Here is a 20,570-nt window from a genome sequence, read left to right on the forward strand (position 1 = left end):
CTTTCAGGTTATACAACTTTTGCACATAAATTGAGTAGAACTCGTGGGCTAAAATTATCAGAATATTAACCTTATACTTTTGCACTACTTTGGTTACGATGTAGGTCCCCATAAACTGGTGCCACCAGTACAGTCATATGCTTTGCATTCCTATATACTAAACAGGTTCAAAAGTACCAAACAAATTGTCTTTAGATGCAATCTTTTTTGCACTAGCACCAGGGGTTTACTGCTGATTTCTCACACACACACACCTCCATAGACAACCCAAGGATAAAAAAACTAAAGGTAATGCTACTCAATGCCAGAAGTAGTAACCTCAAGATGCATGCACTGAGGCTCTCCTCAGTATGGAGAAAGTTGATGTCTGCAGTAACAGAAACCTGGTTCAAATCTCTTGAGAGCACCCCAGCACTACCAGGTTATAACTCATACCATGCATTTCAGCCCCAAAACTCTGACAAAGCACAAAAGGAGGGGAAGTATCTATATTGAAAGATACCTACGCCTCCAGGTTAGTGGCACTGCACGAAGCATCAGAAACCATCCATGTGCAACAGTGGGCAAAACTGCCTTTCAGTTTGTAGCCTGCGACAGAACGCCCTCCCTATTACAGGAACCCCACTTGGCATTCCTGAGAACACTGGAGAATATGAAGGTCTCTCCAAACACTGTTATTGGGTGACTTCAACTACCCAAACATTGACTGGGACAACTACAAGCCCAAACACCATCGCCCAATGGTTCCTTGAATTTATAAACTAACGCAATGGAACTGGTCACCACTCCCAGAAGAGGGAACATATTGGACCTGGTCATCACCAACATGGGGACTCTGTTCCACACCAGAGGTAAACCCCTCATTGGTAAGATCAGACCATAAACAAATTTCCCTGGACATCCATATCCCGTCCCCACCCCCAGCCAAGGAAATCACTAAAGAATTTCTCAAAAGCCAACTTTGCACTTCAAGACTGAGGTGGAATCCTTCAAAGCCCCTGGGCCAGAGGATAATACAGTCCAATCCGCAGAATCCTTTACAAATGCATTCTATGAGCAAATGCAGGAATGCATGGATAGTGCTATCCCAAATAAAACCAAGACTCACTCCTCCAAACACCTCAAGACCAGTCTGGTGGACCCCGGCCATAAATAAGATATACAACAGAAGGACGAAGCTACTACATGACAGCAAAATCCCAAAAAAGGGAAGGAATCTCTGATCACCATTAGCAAGAAACTTCGATCACTCAAAATCAAAGGCCAGTTTTGAAAAGAAAAATTGCCCTAGACACTAAAGACAATCACAAGGCCTTCTTTAGTTAGGTCAGGAACATGGGTGGAAACTCCCAGATATGCTCTTTAATTGCTGCATAATGGTACAAAATATACTGAACCTACAGACATAACATCCTGGCAGACAGATTCAGCACACCCCCCCCTTCCCCCCAAAGGAGCAAATGCCTATCCCAACTGAATGTAACCTCCCTGACATCACAGATGCACAAGTGAAAGCTGCCCTCTCCAAAGCAAAAAACACAGCATCTATGGGACCGGATAGTGTCCCAGGCTGCGTCTTACATGAGACGCAAGTACAGAGTGTCTTCACTGTTGCAGTCATAACTGTAGGGTGTTCCTGCCGGCAAGCAGCCTGAGGTTGGCCAGAATCCCAAAGTCTGGGTCCGGCATCGGCTGTACTAATACCCTGACGTCAGTACGCTCTGGTACTGAGCCCTCAGCCGACGCCACAGCCTCTTGCCCCAGATGTCGGAAATCCCCAATGAACCAAAAATGAGTCCAACAAGGAAACACAAATACACCATAAAAGAAGAGGGGATAGGAGGGAGGGGAAACACCGACTGCAACAGTGAAGACACCAGCATCTACATTTATGGTAGGTGTACACATCTGTACTATGTTCTTAGTGTTTCACTGTTGCAGTCATAACTGTAGGGTGGAATCCCAAAGCAGTGGAGAAAGGGAGGAGGCTTAGATAGAAGGAAGGGGCAGCAAGAAGGCCCTGCAAAACAGCAGAGGCAAAACCTGCCCTGGTCTTAGCATACAAAGGGAGATTGTAGTGCTTGGAAAAGGTATGCACAGAACTCCAAGTGGCAGCTTCCAAGATATCCTTGTTAGGAACTCCGAGAAAAGCTGTAGAAGTGGCAGCTGCTCTGGTAGAATGACTTCTCACAGTACCCGGAAACTGTTTCCCATGATGAGTGTAACAAAATCTTATTCCATAAGCAATCCATTTAGAAATAGTTTGTTTGGAAATAGCCTTTCCAAGAGAACTGGAGGCAAAACAATGTTAGATTTTCTGAACTCTTTAGTCTTGCCCAAGTAAAATCGTAACTGTCTGTGCATGTCCAATGAATGCAAAATCCTTTCCCCTTTATTTTGTGGATTAGGAAAGGTAGGAAGGTGAATTGCTGATTTAAAGCAACTTTCGAAATCACCTTAGGCATGAAAGTAGGATTGGTCCTCAAGGATACTCTGTCTTGATGGAAAATGAGGTATGGTTCCACAGCCATGAGAGCTTGCAACTCTGAAACCCTTCTGGCAGAAGTCAATGCTAACAAAAGAACTGTCTTCCATGACAAAAAACTTAATATCAGAAGCCGCAGCAGGCTCAAAAGGAGGCAAAGTGAGTTTCCAAAACAGTTAAGATCCCAGGCAGGGACAGGAGGGGTCCTGGGAGGCCTCAAATTCTTAGCTCCTCTCAAGAACTGTCTCACCAATGGGTGAGAAAAAACAGGAGGATCAGTATTGAAATGAGCAGATATAGCAGAAGCATGAATCTTAATAGAAGAAAAGGAAAGGCCTTTAGACAAAAGGTATGAAAGGTAAAGCAAAAATAGACGAGAGATCAGGCACAAAAGGGTTAAAGCCTCGGTCCTGCATCCAAATACAAAATCTTTTCCATTTAGAAGCATAGGATTTCCTAGTGCTAGGCCATCTAGCTTCTAGAAGAAGATCCAAAACTTGTTGGGGGAGCTTAGAAGAAATCAAATTCCCTTGAAGAGCCAAGCTGCCAGGCAAAGGGTCCTGAGATGAGGGTGTAGCATCTGACCCTGATGCTGGGACAGAAGAGAAGGGTACAGAGGAAGGATCCAAGGAGGTTCCAAGAACAGATGCTGTAAAGTTGGATACCAAAACTGTCGAGGCCAATTTGGAGCAATCAAGATGAACTTGGGCTTGTCCCGTTTTATTTTCAGTAATACCCAAGGAAGAGGAGGGAAGGCATATCCCGAAAGGTTCCTCCAACTGAATGATAGGGCATCCACTTTCGAAGCTGTTTTGTGGAAGGACCTGGTGGAAAAGAGGCAGCTGATGATTGAGATGGGATGCAAACATCTGGGGACATCCCCAAACTGCAGTTATCCTGTTGAATAAGTTGGTATCTAGCATCCATTCATGGGTATCCGAAATGTTTCTGCTTAGGCTGTCTGCTAAGAGATTCTGCTTTCCTGGAATGAATTGAGCCTGAAGATGCAGATTCAGACTTAGAGCTGTCCCATAAAGCCATAGCTAGTCTGCAAAGGGGGTAAGAATGAGAGCCCCCCTGCTTGTTTATGTACCACATGACTGTGGTGTTGTCTGTACGAATTAGAAGAGGCCCTGGTTGCAAAAGGTTCTTGAAAGCTAGAAGAGCATTTTGAACTGCCAACATTTCCTTCAGATTGATGTGCCAGTGAAGATGATTCTTTGTCCAGGTTCCCTGCTGGCAATTGTTTAGAAAATGTGCTCCCCAAGCATAATCCGAGGTGTCCGAGGTTATGATTTGAGAAGGTTGAGGTAGACGAAAAGGCTTTCCTTCGTTTAAAGCACACACCCTGGACCACCAAAGGAACTCCTTCTGGAGGCAGGGGATCAGAGGAATCAGTGTCCAGATCGTGGTAATGCTGTGATCATACGCTTTTCAGATACCATTGAAGCTCTCAAATGAAGCCTTGCATTTGGGATTAACAGAATGCATGAAGCCATGTAGCCAGAGCCTGCAGGAATTTCCTTGCAGTGAGCAGAGTTAAAATTGCCAAGGTTTTGAAAATTGAAGCCAGCTGTATTTGTTTTTCTGGAGTGAGGAAGGCCCTTTGTAAGGTTGTATTTAGGAGGGCTCCCAAAAATATCATTTGTTGAGAAGGGATCAACTGATTATGTTCACTGAGAATCCCAGTAGGAAGAGAAGACGTTGAACAAAATCCAGATGTTGAAGTAAAAGATCCTTGCTGTCTGCCTGAACAAGGCAGTCGTCCAAATAGGGGTAAATCTGAATCCCCTGAAGTCTGCAATAAGCCACTACTGGGGCCAGGCACTTGGTAAAAACCCTGGGCGCAGTAGATAAACCAAAGGGCAGTACAGAGAATTGAAAGTGCCTCGAGCCTGCCTTGAATCAGAGGAATTTCCTGCGTTCCTGCCTGATGGTGTTTAACACTGAAAGGTCCAGAATAGGTCTCCATGAGTTTTGTTTTCTTGGAACCAGAAACAGTCTCGAGTAAAAGCCTTTTCCCATTTCTGAGAGAGGAACAGGCTCTATGGCTCTCATGGCCAGTAGAGCATCCACTTGATTTAAGGCCTCTGACCATTGAGGTTTTGGCAGATCTGGCCAACCGATAACCCTTGGCAGAGCGTGAAAATGGAACTTGTAGCCTCTTAAAATAGTGTCCAATACCCATTTGTCCTGGGTAATATGAGCCCAATTTCTGTAAAAGAGAAAGCTTTCCTCTGAGAGGGGCATCCAGGTAAGGAGGTCCTGTAGCCCAACTGAGAGAGTCATTGAGTCTGTTTCCTTTATCTGTCTTCTCCCCTTCTAGGTGGAGCAGTCCATTGTCTGGATCTGTAAAGCAGTCCATTGTCTGGATCTGTAAGAGGCCTGAGCTTGACCACGACCTCTGGAGTGTCTATATCTTCCCCTTTGAGGCCTGTCAGACGTGGGAAAGGACCAATTTTTGGAGGGCCAATTCCTGGAAAATCTAGGAGGCTGAACTTGTAAATCTTTCAGTCTGCATAGATTTTGCCTTTTCTTCCATCTTTTTAATAACCTCCTCAGCCTTAGATCCAAATAAAACATCATGCTGAACAGGGGCATCTAAAAGCTTAGCCTTAACCTGTTCTGGCAAACTTTGTTCACGAAGCCAGGCATGTCTCCTAACAGTACCAGAGGCTGCAGCCCTGCAAGAAGCTTCCAAAGCATCAAAACCACAATGTAAACTATGCTTGTTCACTTGCATGCAATACATCCTGTAATTCCTTATCCTCTGCACATGCTGGAAAAGTAGCAAGCTTTTGCTTCAAAACAGACATAAGAAATTGCTGATACTTAAACATATGGAAGTGGCAATTTAAAGCCCTAATAGAAAGGGTAGCAGAAGTATATACCTTTTTACACCACCTGTCTAAGGCACGAGAATCCTTCTCAGAGGGAATAGGATTTTTGGAAGAAGCAACCTTAGCAGCCTTAGAACCCTGAGAAATCATTTCAGGATCTGCAGAAGGGTTCTTAAATAAGAATAAATGAAGATCAGGGACCCTGTAAAATCTATCAGGCTTAGAAGGAGCAGGGGGCATGGAATCAGGATTCAAAGTAGCCTCAGAAAAGGCATCCTCCACAATATCAAGAACAGGAGGTATAGCTAAAGGCCTGTGCTGAGGAAGAAAGAATTCCCTAAGCCTCTTTCTTGGAAGCAGAATAATCCTGACCTTCCCAATGAAAAATGTTCCCTCATCTCATGTAAGGTCTCCCCAAAAGAAAAATCCTCAGGCGGAGAAGCAGAGGGCAAGGAATCCTCAGCATCCGAATCCTCATAAGGACGAAAGGAATATTCCTGATCAGAGGAAGAAACAGAAGCCTGGTCAGAGGAATCCAAAGGAACATCCTGTCGAGGCCTTTTCTCTGGAGGGGGGTGAGAACCCCTAATCATTGTAAGCAAATCTTCAGCCATCCTTTGCAATTGCTTCTGTGTCTTGGGAGTAGATTCAGAAGTAGCTTGAGCAGAAACTTTAGGCTTAACTGGAGTCTTAGACTGATGTGAGTAGGCCTGAATACCCCCTCAGAAGCCGGTACCTGCACAGCGGTTCCGGACCCATCTGAGGGAGTGACGTCCGAAGGTCCTGCAGCAGTAGGCCTTGATGGCTCCCCATGGGAGTCCTTATCGGCCATCGGTTCAGAAGTGGCGGACAGGGGCTACAAAAGCGCCTCACTGACGACAGCTGAACCGGACGCTGGCTCCAGCTGCGACGAATCTTGTTTGGACCTCGGAGGCCTGTCTGTCTTTGTGCTTCTTTTGAATTCCGGTAGTATCAGACGACATTCTATAATTGAAGCGTCTGCCAAAGTAATTTAAAGCCCAGTCGTACCGACACTTAATAGTGCGAGAATTGAACCTGGCACAGAACAGACAAGAAATGTCGTGGTCAGGGCCTAAGCAAGGTAGACAGTAAGAGTGGAAATCTTTGAGGTATCTGTTTTCCACACGCTATACAATTATTAACTTTTTCTGACATCAGAGGAACAAGAAAAAGATTCCCCAAACGGGGTACTTGGCTTTGAGAAGAGAAGAAAAAACTTCGGACCGACAACAATCAAATACGCTGTTCGAAAATCGCCAACCAACAACTTGCGAGCTGCTTTCCACCGCACAGCAAGAAAGACTGGAGAAGATGGCGTCGGCTGAGGGCTATGTACCAGAGCTTACCGACGTCAGGGTATTAGTTTATACAGCCGACGCCGGACCCAGACTTTGGGATTCTGGCCGACCTCGGGCTGCCTGCCAGCAGGAACACCCTACAGTTATGACTGCAACAGTGAAACACGAAGAACATCTGAACCCTCACATTAAGTCATATATGCTACCCACTGATATCACTCTAATCTCCTCCTTACCACTCTTCAAACAAAGAATCAAACTGTACTTCCAAAACCACTGGCTGTGTTCCTGCAGGACTCCTGACTAACCTTCTACACTCTCCCCACTCTACTATAACTATATACTATGCTTACTAGCTATACACACTATTTCATTTTCTTGCCCCGTTGCTCTACTTTTAAGCTCTGCCTCACTCCTCCTTTTCTCTCCCCTGCACTCTTTTCCATCTTCCTACTTCATCTCCTTACTAGACTACTGTTTCTCACTCTTTCCCTCTCTTGTATTACTACATTAATCCCTTTAAATCTCCTGCTTTACCTCTCTTTCACAGATTATTGAAAACTAATTGCTAATCTTTAGATGATTTTATGTTATGCTACTACTGACCTAGTATAAAAACTGTAAGTGCCTTAGGTATTTGTTGTTCTCATTACCAAATGTACATTCGTATTTACTTACATTTTTTTTTATATGTCTCTTAATGTTGATTAATGTGTGTAGCTTTTCTCCCCGGGCCTCTACTGAAAATGGACATATATCCAGCTAGACTAGCCCGGTTAACAAATGTAAAATAATAAATAAGTCACTGTTCAAAACTTAGCCTTACTACAGGATATGTACCCAAAGAATGGAGTACAGCTACAGTGGTCCCACTCCACAAAGGTGGTGCCACACTGGACCCCGGAAACTATCACCCCATAAGCCTGTCTGGTCTGTAACACTATGGAGTGCATTATCATGGAACTCAGTCATTGGGTGCCTCCAGACACTGGACCCTACCCTATTTGGCTTTAAGGGCAGATCTTGCCTCAAACCTAGTTGATTTCTTTTGAAACAGTTAAAGCCATAGACGAGGGAAAGGTAGTCCACACAGCCTACCTGGACCTTGCAAAAGCCTTCGACACATTACCCCACTCTGGCATCATAAATAAGCTTACCAGCTTAAATATCAACCCCTGTATCACAAGATGGGTTGCAAACTGGCTCAGAGATAGAACCCACATGGTCAGAATCGCAGGTGCCATGTCCTAATCCAAACTAGTTACAAGTGGCGTCCCACAGGGCTCAGTTCTGGGACCTCTCTTGTTTGGTATATACTTCAAGGTTCAGGCTAACACAGGGGGATTATGGCTGACAGTTTGCAGATTACTGCAAACTGGGGGGGCCATAATTGAATCTCCAGCTGACAAGCATCCTCCAAAAGGGTCCGAGACGGACGCTTGGTGCCAGAGCCATGGCCTCAAGCTAAATGCTAAAGTGCATACTCATCCCCTTTGGGAAAAACAAGGTGCCCACAAATTACCACATAGGTGGCAATCCATTAAGTACGGAAGTAGTAATTAGAGACTTTGGGACCAACGTAGATAGTAATCTCTCCCTTGATAAGCACGTTGCCAAAGTGGTTAGAAAGACCTTCTATATAGCCCACCTTATCACGAAAGGGTTCGCATCTACATCAAGAGGTCATTGTGCCCCTCTACTAGTCAATCAGGCCCATAATTGAATACAATGCCCCCTTTGGGATGTACCTTACCCGACACCTGCAGCAACTGGAGACCCCCAAAAGTACCTCACCAAGAGGATCATGGGCTACAGATGTCCTATGCAGCTCTACTAAAGAAACTCCAGCTCTACTCAGTTGCTTACTGCCTACTCAGAGGCGATCTATGCCCGATGTACAAAGCCATGTCAAACTCAGAATTAATGGACATGCTCCACCTCAAAAAATCCAAGTCCCTTGGAGCTACACGCTCCAGGGACCTAAACCTCAGCACAAAAATAAATAGGACATGAAGGGACAGATTTCCCAGAGGCTCCCCTCACTCGAATAGAATCCCAATTCATGTTAGGCATAGCCCCTCACTGACCCTCTTCAAGCGAAATCTGGACGAGTGGATGGGAAATCAAATTCACCCCTGGGATCTCTTCTGTGTCCCCGCTAGACAGAGGCACAGTAAACTAATCTTAAAAGGGTAAATACACTCTGGCTAGGCTTATAAATGCCCTAGGGCAGATAGATATATATAGGTAGTAATAGTCTGCCTTATTAGTGTCTCATTTCTGTTCAGTGTTTGAAGATTAGCCTAGTGTCTCCAAGTTGGTCAAATTGTTGACAGTCAAAAAATCTGTTTTTACAATGGCATGGCCATGTACCCCTTGCTCTTAGGCATGGGCTGCCTTATCAAAGTATAGGGTCAAAACCTTGAAAGATGTTTGTTGCAAGTTTTGGGGTGTAGTAGCTACATTTTTTTTTAAATAAAAAATGGCAGTTGCAGGAAAGTAAAAAACCCCAAAAAAGCAGAATCTTGAGCTTAACTCAGTAGCATTGATTCACTGCCTTCACAGCAAACATAAGGCATGAGACTTCTGAAGAGGATGCAAATCGTCGGTTTCTGACGCAAAACAGGCTTAAGTCACATCCCGTTGCACACTTCCTATAAACAATGCAAGTGTTTCATAAGTACAGTAAAAAAGTTGAGCTTTGCACACGCAGGACTAAATTTTAACAGGTTACTAAAAAGTTCCCTAGTCTACTTCACAACTCTGCAAACTTGCAGATTTCTAATCAAGATAAATACTGGCTTAATGAACCATAAAATGTAGCCAAACTCCACTAGTTAGTGCACTGGTTGTAGCTGGCTTGGGGGAATCTCATCATATAGTGGGATGACAAGGTGTCATTACAAGGGGGTACACAATGAGGAGATGGCAGAGCAAACTCTTTATTGAACTATTCATAAACTTATGGAAGACTGACATTTTTCACCTTGTTAATCTGCTGTGTAAAAAATTCTGTTCATGGGTAGGTACTAGGCTATTGACCCTAGGGCCTATACAAGCCTAGCCAGAAAGGTACCTTGGCTTTTGCCACCTAGGAAAATTGTGTCCCTGTTGAGCAGAGCCCCAGAGGTGATCCCTGGGGTGAATTTCCTATTTCCCATCCAATAAAGATTTTGGACGAGTGCTAATGAGGAGCTTTGTTTGATATAGAGATATTGTTTCAGAGTATAGGAAGTCTTTGGAACAGGAATCTATCCCTCCAGCATGTTCAGTTTGTGGTGACAAGGTTTAGGTCCCTAGGGTGTGTAGCTTGGAGGGATTGGGATTTCTTTAAGTGGAGCATGTCCAACAGCTCTGGGTATGACATTGCTTTGTATGTTGGGCAAAGATCACCTCTTGAGTAGGCAACATGCGACAGAGTAAAGCTTGAGTTTTGAGAATCTGCATAGGGCATCTTGGGCCAGTAATCCTCTGAGGTATTTCTGTGGCCTTTCCAGTTGTTGAAGTCTTGAGATACATACTAAAAGGGGCGATGTACTCTATAATGGGTTCAATGAGTGACGACTAGAGGGGAACAATGACCTCTACTTTCCTGATCACCTTTTGTGATGTGCCATGTTGAAGGATTTCCCCGACTACTGTGGCAATGTGATCAAAGGAGAGGCTCCTGTCCACCTGTGTCCCAAGGTCTCACTTTGTGAGAAGTAGACCACCACCTATGTGGTAGCTCATGGGTACAAAGTTTTTACCAAAAGGGTACGAGTGCACTTTTTGGCATTGAGCTTGAGGCCATGGCTTTTACACCAGGAATCTCAGTGAGGCCCTTTTGTAGGATGTCATTGTTAGGAGTTTCGATTATGTCTCCTAGTTTGCAGTCATCTGCAAACAGTTAGCCAAAGACCTTCTATGTTAGCCTGTACTTCAGAAAGTACAAGTAGATGCCGATGCCAAACAGGAGTGGATCCAGGACTGAACCCTGTGGTATTCCACTCGTCACTGGTCTGATGTTGGATTTGGAGTCTGCTCCTTTCAGTGTGGGAGCTGTCTGAACCAGTTGGCAACCCACCTTGTGACATAGGGATTTATACCTAGTTTAGTGAGTTTATCTAAAATTCCAGAGTGGGGGATGGTATCAAAAGCCTTGGCAAGATCTAGATAGGTTGTGTGAACCACCTTACCCTTGTCTACAGCTTTGGTGACTGCTTCAAAGAAGTCCAGACTTAGGAGACATGATCTGCCTTTTACAAACCCAAACTGGGTGGGGTCCAGAGTTTGGAGATCACCAATGTCTTTGTTTATAAGTTCCATGGCCTTGCAGACCAGGCTTGTTAGGCTAATGGGGCAGTAGTTCCTGGGGTCTGTGATGGCTAATGGGGCAGTAGTTCCCGGGGTCTGTGATGGCTCCCTTTTGTGGAGTGAGAACTGTCACTGTGCACCATTCAGTGGGCACAAAGCCTGAGGTGAGGGTATTATTGAACATGGTGCTTAGGTGGAGTGCCAGTTCATTCTGTAGTTCATGTAGAACGCTGCCTGGGATGTTGTCGGGTCTCATGGATACTGTGTTCTTGGCTTTGGAGAGGGTGTTTACCTGTGCAGCTGTGATTACAGGAACTTTGCATTCTTACGGTATAGAGATGGGCCTTTTAGGGGGTGAGAGGGGTAAAGTTAGCACTGAACCTGCCAGGATGTTGGCAGCATCAGTTGGTTCTGTATATTTAGTGCCATTGTGCTGCAACAGAGAAGATCTGAGTGTTGCCACTGAGATTCTTGACATACCTATAGAATGCTTTGTGGTGGTCTTCAGAATCAGTGGCAATTTTGTTTTCATAAACTAGTTTGAGGATTTTATGAGGGATCTCAGCTTCTTCCCGAGGCTGACCAGGGAGTTCCTCCAATCATGAGATTTTACTCTTTTTGCAACAGTTTCTTTCTTCTGTTGTAGCGTTTGTTTGTGACAGGGGAACCACACCAGATTGGCTTCCTGGTGTGGAATACCAGGTCGCCCATGTTGGTAATGACCAGGTCTAGGATATTGCTGCCCCTGGTGGGGGTGTGGATAAGTTGATAAAGGCAATGGAATTTATGAATTCCAGAAAACATTGAGCAAGAGTAGTTTTCCCAGTTAGTGGTGGGGTAGTTGAAATCACCCATGAGGGTGTTGGATCATACCCTAATATTTTCCAGTGTATCAAGAAATGAGTGAATCTTGGGGCATGGTGGGGGATCTGTAGAAAGCTACAATTTGTATTGCAGTCTTTCCCATAGTTAGTTGCACTTGGATAATCTCAGATGCATTATGCTGAGCCAACTAGCCTGGAGATGTGGATATCCTTAATGAATATGGACACCTCCACCTTTAGTGTTTTGGTCCTGGTTAGATGGCCAAAAGGTGTGGTATGAATTATAGCCTGGTAATGCAGGGGTGCTCTCTGAACCTTGAACCAGGTTTCTGTCACTGCACAGATGTCCATGTTCTCCATTTTAAGGAGTGCCTCGAGTGAATGCATTTTTAGGTTTGGCCTTCTAGCACAGAGTAGCATTACCCTCATATTTTGCTTGCTTGTACCAGTTATGGTGGCAAAAATTGTCATTTGAACCTTGCCTAAAAAGGCACTACAAGGGTGTTAAGAGCCTTAGCCAGTATCCAGAATCCCAAGGGCAACAGGTGCAGGTCATCTCTGGCAAAGAATCGTGGACTGTTGATAATGTCATCCCAGGCAGACAGATACTAGATCCCCTTAGAATGACACCAGAAGCTTAGCCAAATTGTTGAAGTCAATCATTTCGCCCTTGTACTGTGGTATTCTGGGTGATGGCAGGATGCTACCGAGGGCTAGGGTTATACCTGCCTGGGCTACAAGATTAGAGAGCTCCTCCATGTCTTCATGTAGTCCAGGGAGGTACGTCTCATGTCATTCAAACCACCATGGACAACGAGTCATTTGTACTTGGAGTGACTTGAATGCATGCATTATGTGGCAGATCCTGGCACCCAAGAGGCAGCTGACAGTAACTTTCTCCTTGTTTAGCCTGGTGAGTGGAATATCAGTGTACCTGACTATAGAGTCACCTATGACTAGAGTGTTTGGTACATTGTTATGCCTTATGGGTATGAGTATGTGGGCTGTCATTTAGGTTGTGTTAAGGGGTGAAAGTTGCTTGTGTTCTGCTTTAGAGGTCTGTTGCTTGAGCAGATTTTTGAGAACCTCTGCAAATGTAGGTATGTGTCGTAGGTTTTGAGGGACTATGATGAGTGTGGTGCAAGTGTTTACCTTCTCCTCTTGACTGTCTAGTCCAGTCTTGGGTGGAGAGCGCTTTGCTTCCAGTTTGGCTATACAAGTGCATCTCTCGCAGGTTGTAGTGATGGGTGGTAGGAGAAGAGGGTTGCCTGTGTACATGAGGCAATTGCTGCATTGCCTCAAGATGCCCAGATTCATCAGGGACAGGAGAAAACACTGGGAGCTGACCCTTAGACATGCCTGGATAGATGCTTATTTATCATCAAGTACTAAAAATTGTTTTCTCTAGACAAGCGAGGAAAGAGTGTTGTAGTAATTTGAAGCTTTAGTGCTTACAATGAGTTCTGAACAAATGCTGAGCTCAAGAAACATATTTGGGTGAAAATTGGCTAGTTTAAGGGAAAATTTAAAGAGTAGACTTATGGTGCTGGGAATAGTTTAATACTAGCTAAGTGGCAATGCATAGTGTATTTTTTTTTTTATACAACAGTAGCAAATGAGCAAACTGATTTAAACAATTAAACCAATAAAAACCTAAAATCTGAGCCCTGTTCCATGAGTCTTCAGACAAGTTCTAACTGCACACTCCTGCCACTAGTGTGCAGGGGACCCTTCTCCAAAAAGAGGATGGTTTGGATTACTGCTCAAGTTATACAACCAAAACTATAGTCAGCAGTCTGAATCTAGTCTGTTACAGTAAACAAGGTGCACCAATTTCAGAAAGAAACAGTTCAAATAAGCAGACACACTAAGCCTTTAACCAGAAAGTCCCAGCTCAGAAGGGCAGAAGCTAGCCTCTCTTCCCACAAGAGTGCAGACCACAAACCTTCTTAATGAAAAGAACTGGCCTGAAGCCAAAGTGCTTGAATCAGAACCAATACACTTTTAGAACAGACAGAGCCTTCAATCAGCAATTCCCAACTTAGGATGCAAGCTACCTGTCCTGCCTCAATGCAGAGCACAAACCTTAATGTAAAACTGGTCTGGAGCCCAAGTGCTTAAACCAAAAGGCTTAGAACAGTTACAATTTAATCAGGCTACAGAATAAATAAAATTGTAGTACTTTTTGAAGATCCAAAAGTAAAATAAAGTGCAATTTTTTTTTAGTAAAGTGCAAGGAGAGGGGAAGCAGAAGAAAAATTCAAGGTTAAGAACCTAAGTGGGTTGGCCTTCTCAAATGTTCTTTCTATATCAAGTAGTGTGAGCACACTAAAGAATGGTCCAACGTGTCACTGAAGACTAAAACACACAGGTTTATTTCAGTACGCAGCAATCTTTTTTTTGTCGCTCAATCTTCAGACATTCAAGTAGAGTGAGCACCAGACTGGGAGGGGTGTCCCAGATCAAATTAACAGTAGGGGCAGGCAAATGCAAAGCCACCAACTAGAACACCAACAACATGACTGGGGGGGGGGGCAGTTTCGGGACAGATTAGAAACAGAATATATAAAACAGATCGGTTAGGCAAAATTAAGACAATGCAGAACTCTGAAAGGGTTCAATGCCAAGAAATATACTTATGTTGTGTACAAGATTCTATTCTCACAGTGGATTATAGCCAGCCATCAATAAAATTCTCATATTGAGAAGCAAGGATTTCGGGTCAGTGTATACAGTAATCATGGGACCCAATCCACCTCCCTTCCGTTAGCCCTGAATCAGGGATACTACAGGAGACTATCAAGTCAGGATGTAATAGTGTCTTTGTGGGTTCTGTTCAAGCAGCTTTATTGTGTACAAGACACATCACGATTGAAGCTCAACTTTAAACTTGGGTAACATACAAACTAGCTATTACATTCACACATGCTCACCCTCTAGCTACACTTTCAAAATGGCACAGAGTATAGCATGTGCTTGCTATTTATATATGCACATTCAGTCCTTGAAATGGTTCTTAAAGATACACCACATGCACTCTGTTCTACACTCATGATGCATAAACTGTAAATACCATTAATGCAGAAGGGACTGATGGGAGACCAGAACTAATGTAGAAGAGTCAAAAGGATAAGATGGGAGTTTACTCCTACACCTGGAAAGGCACCAGCCACTTCTCTAAGAAGAAGTGTAAGCACGTCTACAGATTTTTATAAACGGGTGCAACAGAAGGCCATTTTCCCTACAAGAAATCCAATTTAGACCCAGCCTTTCCAACTATACCCCAAGTTGGACAAGAACCACCACTGGTCATGTGCATATCCCCTTCTGGGTATGCCCTTTATGCTAAAGCACATTCCAAAGCTTAGGTTATGGTTGAAAAAGCAAGCAATAAGCTTGTCTGAAAGGTTTTAAAACTGGCACCAATAAAGCTTCAGTGCCTCATACAAAAGACAAAGGGGGTGAGACCAGATGCTGCATTTCCCTTCCTTTCCTTAAGGGAGTGCTGAAATGAGAATATACAAAGACAACTTGCACCATAATACCAACCAAAACTCCCAACAGCACACAAGGTTTATGCAATTCTACTCCATTTAAGCTTTGATTAGCTTATATTTTAACTTGGCAAAATAGCAACCACTTGATAGAATGTAGGTCACATCAACCAGTCCTTAGCCCAAAGAAGGCAACATGGTGTGCTTGGGCTAGGGTAGTGGTTTCTCAACCTAAAGTGGGCATGGATATTTTTCTAAGGTTCTCTTGCACTTTTTTTTGCATATGCTTTGGATGTAGAGATTGAGTAATTAACAAATGCACATATTAAAAATGCTATACATGTCTGGTTAGCCTGCAATGTTTGAGCTTTACATAGTATCAGTTGCAGTAGTGGTACGACTACTAGGCAGGAGTATCCATATCTTGATGGAATAGACAGGTGACATGGTTAGAATGAATGACATATCTTGTGATGGGATGGACAGGTGAGACACTAGCCCGTAAGAAAATAACTAAATTTTATTGTCCAAAATACAGTACCTGCAAACTAACCAGCCCTCATGGCAGCCTGTCTCATTCCTTTCCCCCCGAGTGAGCACAGAGTCCAGGCTCTATTCAACTATTAAGGAGCATTAGTTGACCCCAAAGGCCATAATTCAGATGTCCAGCCTTAATACCACCCTCTGGCAGATGTGAGCAGCTGAATCACCACAGGGGTCTACTATTTCTCTCCTTACTGGTGTAGTCCCACATACATAAAGCAGGTGATTGTAGCCCTCCATGCAACCTGAAACCCACATTCACAGTTCTCTACTCAGCAATAGACAGCCTGATGGCTTAGTGACATTGTTGGACCAGAGCCATCACCCCCTCTAGAGGATGGGTGAGCCTGTGTCCATCACTGTCATACACCTACTTTCCAGCTTCTTCAGTCCTCAAGCTACCTGGATGAGTCATTTATGATGCAGTCAGGGCTTTATCTACTCCATGCTGAAAAAAAACACACAACTAATTCATAATTAAAAGTCTTCAGTCAGTGAAGGACAAACTGGTTCAAGATTTCTGCAAAGAACCACAATGTTGAAGAGGTAGCTATGTAAATTAAGTGATTGGCAGATCTATGCTCCACGTTTTACCTTGTGGCATGGAAGATCTCAAAAGCAGTGTAATTGTGAGGAAACCACTTGCACCAGTACTGCTGAAGCCACAGTTGGACTTGGGACTTACAGACTAGTCACTTGCAGCTTAGCTGCAGAATTTTCCAACAGAGGTACTTGCAGCTACTCATTACTAACAAATCAGTAACTTCTTAGCAATGGGTTTTATGGCCTTCTATAATAGGATTCTTATCTAAAAAGGGCCAATTGCTCCCTACTACCAACCTACCACTTTACCTGCAGCACCCTTAGGTTACTGGTGAATCTTAGCATGCAGATATAGAAAAAAAACACCATTTTCAGAGCTTTGCATATCGATCTCTGCTTCTGGAGCCTTTAGTGGTTTCTGGAGCATTCCACTGACTTTACTTAAGCAAACCCTACAGCCCCATCTTTTCAACCTAGCTTATTCAACTATCTATACACATTTTATTGTTAGGACATGCACTGTATTACTTTATTGTTTCACAAAATTTCTTTTGTAGTGAGCTTAAAGTAGAAAGAGTGTAAAGTGAAGTATTTCAGTCACAACTAGGGGTGCTATTAATACAGAAGATAAGTGAGAAAAGAGGCAAACTACACCTTAGCAGTATAGGCCAAAAGTCTCTATGAAAAGCAACTTAATGTGTTGAATTACAGGAAGGTAACCAAAATAAGGGGGCAAATGAAGACAGTTTAGATACTAAGCAGTCAGTTTTTCATAGGTAATACAGAAAAAATATGTTACAAACGCCACATAAACAAGACAAGTCAAAGCAAACAAAGGAGCAAATTACCAGCAAGTAGAATGGAATAGTTCATTGACCCTCTCAGTCAGGCATGATCCATGCCACAAGATAAAACTATATATGCAGCACTCAAAAATACAGCACAGGAGGAGACCTTAGGAGAATGAAAAGGTATGCTGAAACAAGATACATTTTGGAAAACATCTGTAGGCAAACATGCCGTGACAAGTGATGGATTCTAAAGCCACTGGCAAGGTCCCTGGAATAATAAAAAAATAAACACACACACACTAGCAAACTGCCAGGAAAAATATGGTAAAAGCACAGTATTATATAGCAAAGATATAAAAGGAAACATTCAGATAGTAAGGAGACTTGCATGGAAAAGCAGTAAAGCGAGAGTGCTGCACTGCATAAATGAGGAGGCAGACTAATACAGAGGAACTCCTATTAGAGCATTGTGACATAAGGGAGAACACTGTGTACCATGACCTTTGAAATCAGAAAGGTAACAAAAACAGTGGCAGCATTAAAAATTTCACTAGAGACACAAACAGGAATTACAAGAAAATGTCTGGAGTAATCTCAGTTTTAGAAGATACAGAATCAAGGCACTAAAAAGATTCGAGACAAGCATACTTTATTTCAAAGAAAACAATAGAAACCTGAATTTACATACTTCCTATATTGTGGTACAGGAAAAAAAGAGGCAAAGGAAGGGTTGCACAAACATAGAAAGTTTTAACTTTCTATAGTTCTGTATAGATAAGAACAAGAGGGGTTCAGGATGTCTGTCATCATTGTCTAAAACTACCAAATGTAGGCACTGCAACACTGAACTACTTTGACATTAACCAAGATCTTATGTAATTAAATACAGATAACTTTAGGATTAGTTTAGTTTAATGTACTGCAACAACTAAATTTAACTTAAAAGCAAATCACACTGCAAAATAATGGAACTACAAAACTTTAACTGCCACAGGTTGATCATATTCATATCCTAACTCAATGAGGTTTAGTTTCATAACCAAATAATCAGCACTACATCAAGCAGAAAGACACCAGCATGAACTGTTTCAAACTTAAAGTTTGAAAATTAAGAAACTCTTTACATAAAGAAAACAATTCAACATTTTCCAAATTATCCAGTATTCACATTTGTATAGGACTTATTATTTTACCTTATATGTAAAACACTTGAGCACAGTACTGCTTTTGGACAATCCACACCAATTTTTTCAACAGCACAAAACTAAAGAAAGACATTTCCATCTACTAGATAGCATCCTATCATAATCCCAAACTTTTAAGATGGTGGCAGTCCCATTCTCAGAGAATCCAAGCTTAGACATCCTAAAGTACAGCTCATCTTCCTTTTATTACTAACACAGAACACTCACTAGCAGTTCTAAAGTTTATTAGAATATAAACATTTTCTCTGAAATGCAAGTCCCCAGACTACAACTCAGAACTGCTAGCTACCTTTACATTTTACTATCAGTGCAGTATCAGGGCTACAAAAAATATAGTTACAAGTTTAGGAAAATTCAGTTCTAATGTAAAGCATTAAAACTGCAGCATGTCAGGATTAGGAAGTATAGCTTTCCACTTCTATGACCTTCAGTGTTTTAAGGTCAACTGAAAAAAAGAGAGCAGCACATTTCAGTAAATGGTTAGCAGCTACTGACACACTTGTCATTGAACTAAACCCCCTCCCACAGGCAAGGACTGCCAAATCTTGCCTTCTAAAATGATAGTTCCACTACAGTTTGCTCTACCCTCAGGAAACCAGATTCTATCAAACAGTATAAACCTTTATAAAAGCAGCTTACCTGGCCCTAGAAGGCAGCAAAGTCATACAGGGAGAAAAACTGCTTACAGCAGGGAACAGCTTACAAGATTTCAGCAAAGCCATTGTGGGGGCAAAAAAATCTAAGATGACGCTGCCACAAATTACTCACTACTGATAACTGAGCACACTCTCCTGGTAAGCAGAGAGGAAATGAGCACAGAACCCTATTTAACAAGGAGCAGTAGAGACTTCATAAAGAAAGAAAGTAGGAAGGTATATAGACAGCTACAAGAGTTTCATAGCCCCATCTATAGAGTGGAGGATACAGTGCTCTCTGAGGAACTAACGGAAGTAATAAAACCAAACTAAAATAAAATAAACCATAAAATGAATGCATAGAATTTCTCATGCATTTATTCAGAAATATGAGGCTCACATTTACATGTTGGCAGTCAGGCTTATTTTTAAGTAAGACCAACATCTGACATTGCGTGACAGTAGTATTGTATTATAGCTACTTATTGTTTGTTTCTTTCGGCTTTTCCCAGTTAGGGGTTGCCACAGCGGAACTCTGGTCCACTAATGATTGGCAGTAGATTTTGACGTGCTGGCTTGCCGGGCCTAACACACAACCTTCAACGAAGGAACGCCCATTCACGCATTTCGCCACGCAGAAGACGCTCTCTAACTGAGAATCGAACGGGCAACGTCTAACTGTGAGGCGATAACGCTACCGCAGCACCACCACTAATATGTGTAAAGCAGTTTTAGGACAATGGTGGGTTTAACCTGCTGAAACGCTTAACAGTAAAGTGATAGGTTATCTCTGTATTCCAATATTTTTGAGTTGCTTTTATTTAATTTAAAATATTTTGCATATTATTAGTGACTCTGTTTATGATGTAAACTGGTTATACGGGTATTTTTAAATCTTTAAAATACCTGCAGAAAGATAGACTGCACTGTACAATCAGGAAATTAATAAAGATAATGTAGAAAATGATTACAGATGGAATTTGTGACATACTAAAGAATGTCCCTCCTAACCCCGTATCTGTTCTGCTTTGCTCTTGGCACTTTTGCCTTTATTACAACTGAAAACAATTTTCAGTTTTAATGTGCCTTTTTTATATTAAAATGTCTAAACATATGGAAGACCAATTTGGTTTTCTTGTTCGAAACCTGGCAGGAGTACTTTTATTGTGGAGTCCACATACCTGTTGTGTTCATGTGGGGCTTTGCCAGTCTCCAGTCTTTTCCCCCAAAGATGTGCCAGTATATGAACTGTGATTCCAATCTGATTTGTATGTGTGTGCGTGCATGTGTGCATGTGTGCGTGTTTGCGTGTGTACACTTGCGCTCAATCCTGTGTGTTGTGAATGTGTCCATTGATGGATCCTGGTGTCCCATCCAGGACTGGTTTTCTGCTTTATGCCTACACAGTGTCAAGATAAGCAGGAGTTTTGCAGATATATCAAAGTATGCCACCTCAGTCAGTGCATACTTATGGAGAGCATTCCCTTTCAGTACTTCAGAATTTTTGTGGAATTGTACAACTTCCATGCTATTGCCACCTCCTTCTCTGTAAAACGTATGCAACACACAATATCTGCCGCTTCCTTACAAAGTAC

The 20,570-nt window shown here is 42.8% G+C and overlaps 1 protein-coding gene across 1 annotated transcript in view; it reads right to left on the minus strand.

Moving 5' to 3' along the window:
• Positions 1 to 19,152, minus strand: part of GOT2 (glutamic-oxaloacetic transaminase 2) — a 167,176-nt gene extending 148,024 nt beyond the window's left edge. Inside the window, exon 1 of the mRNA XM_044081295.1 lies at positions 18,980 to 19,152. Coding sequence (XP_043937230.1) covers positions 18,980 to 19,062 — 83 coding nt within the window. The 5' untranslated portion in view covers positions 19,063 to 19,152. The remainder of the gene's footprint in view (positions 1 to 18,979) is intronic.
• Between the last annotated feature and the right edge of the window lie 1,418 nt (positions 19,153 to 20,570).

This window comes from Protopterus annectens, chromosome 8.part0 (assembly GCF_019279795.1).
Source record: "Protopterus annectens isolate FY-2018-M chromosome 8.part0, PAN1.0, whole genome shotgun sequence".
NCBI lineage: Eukaryota > Metazoa > Chordata > Ceratodontiformes > Protopteridae > Protopterus > Protopterus annectens.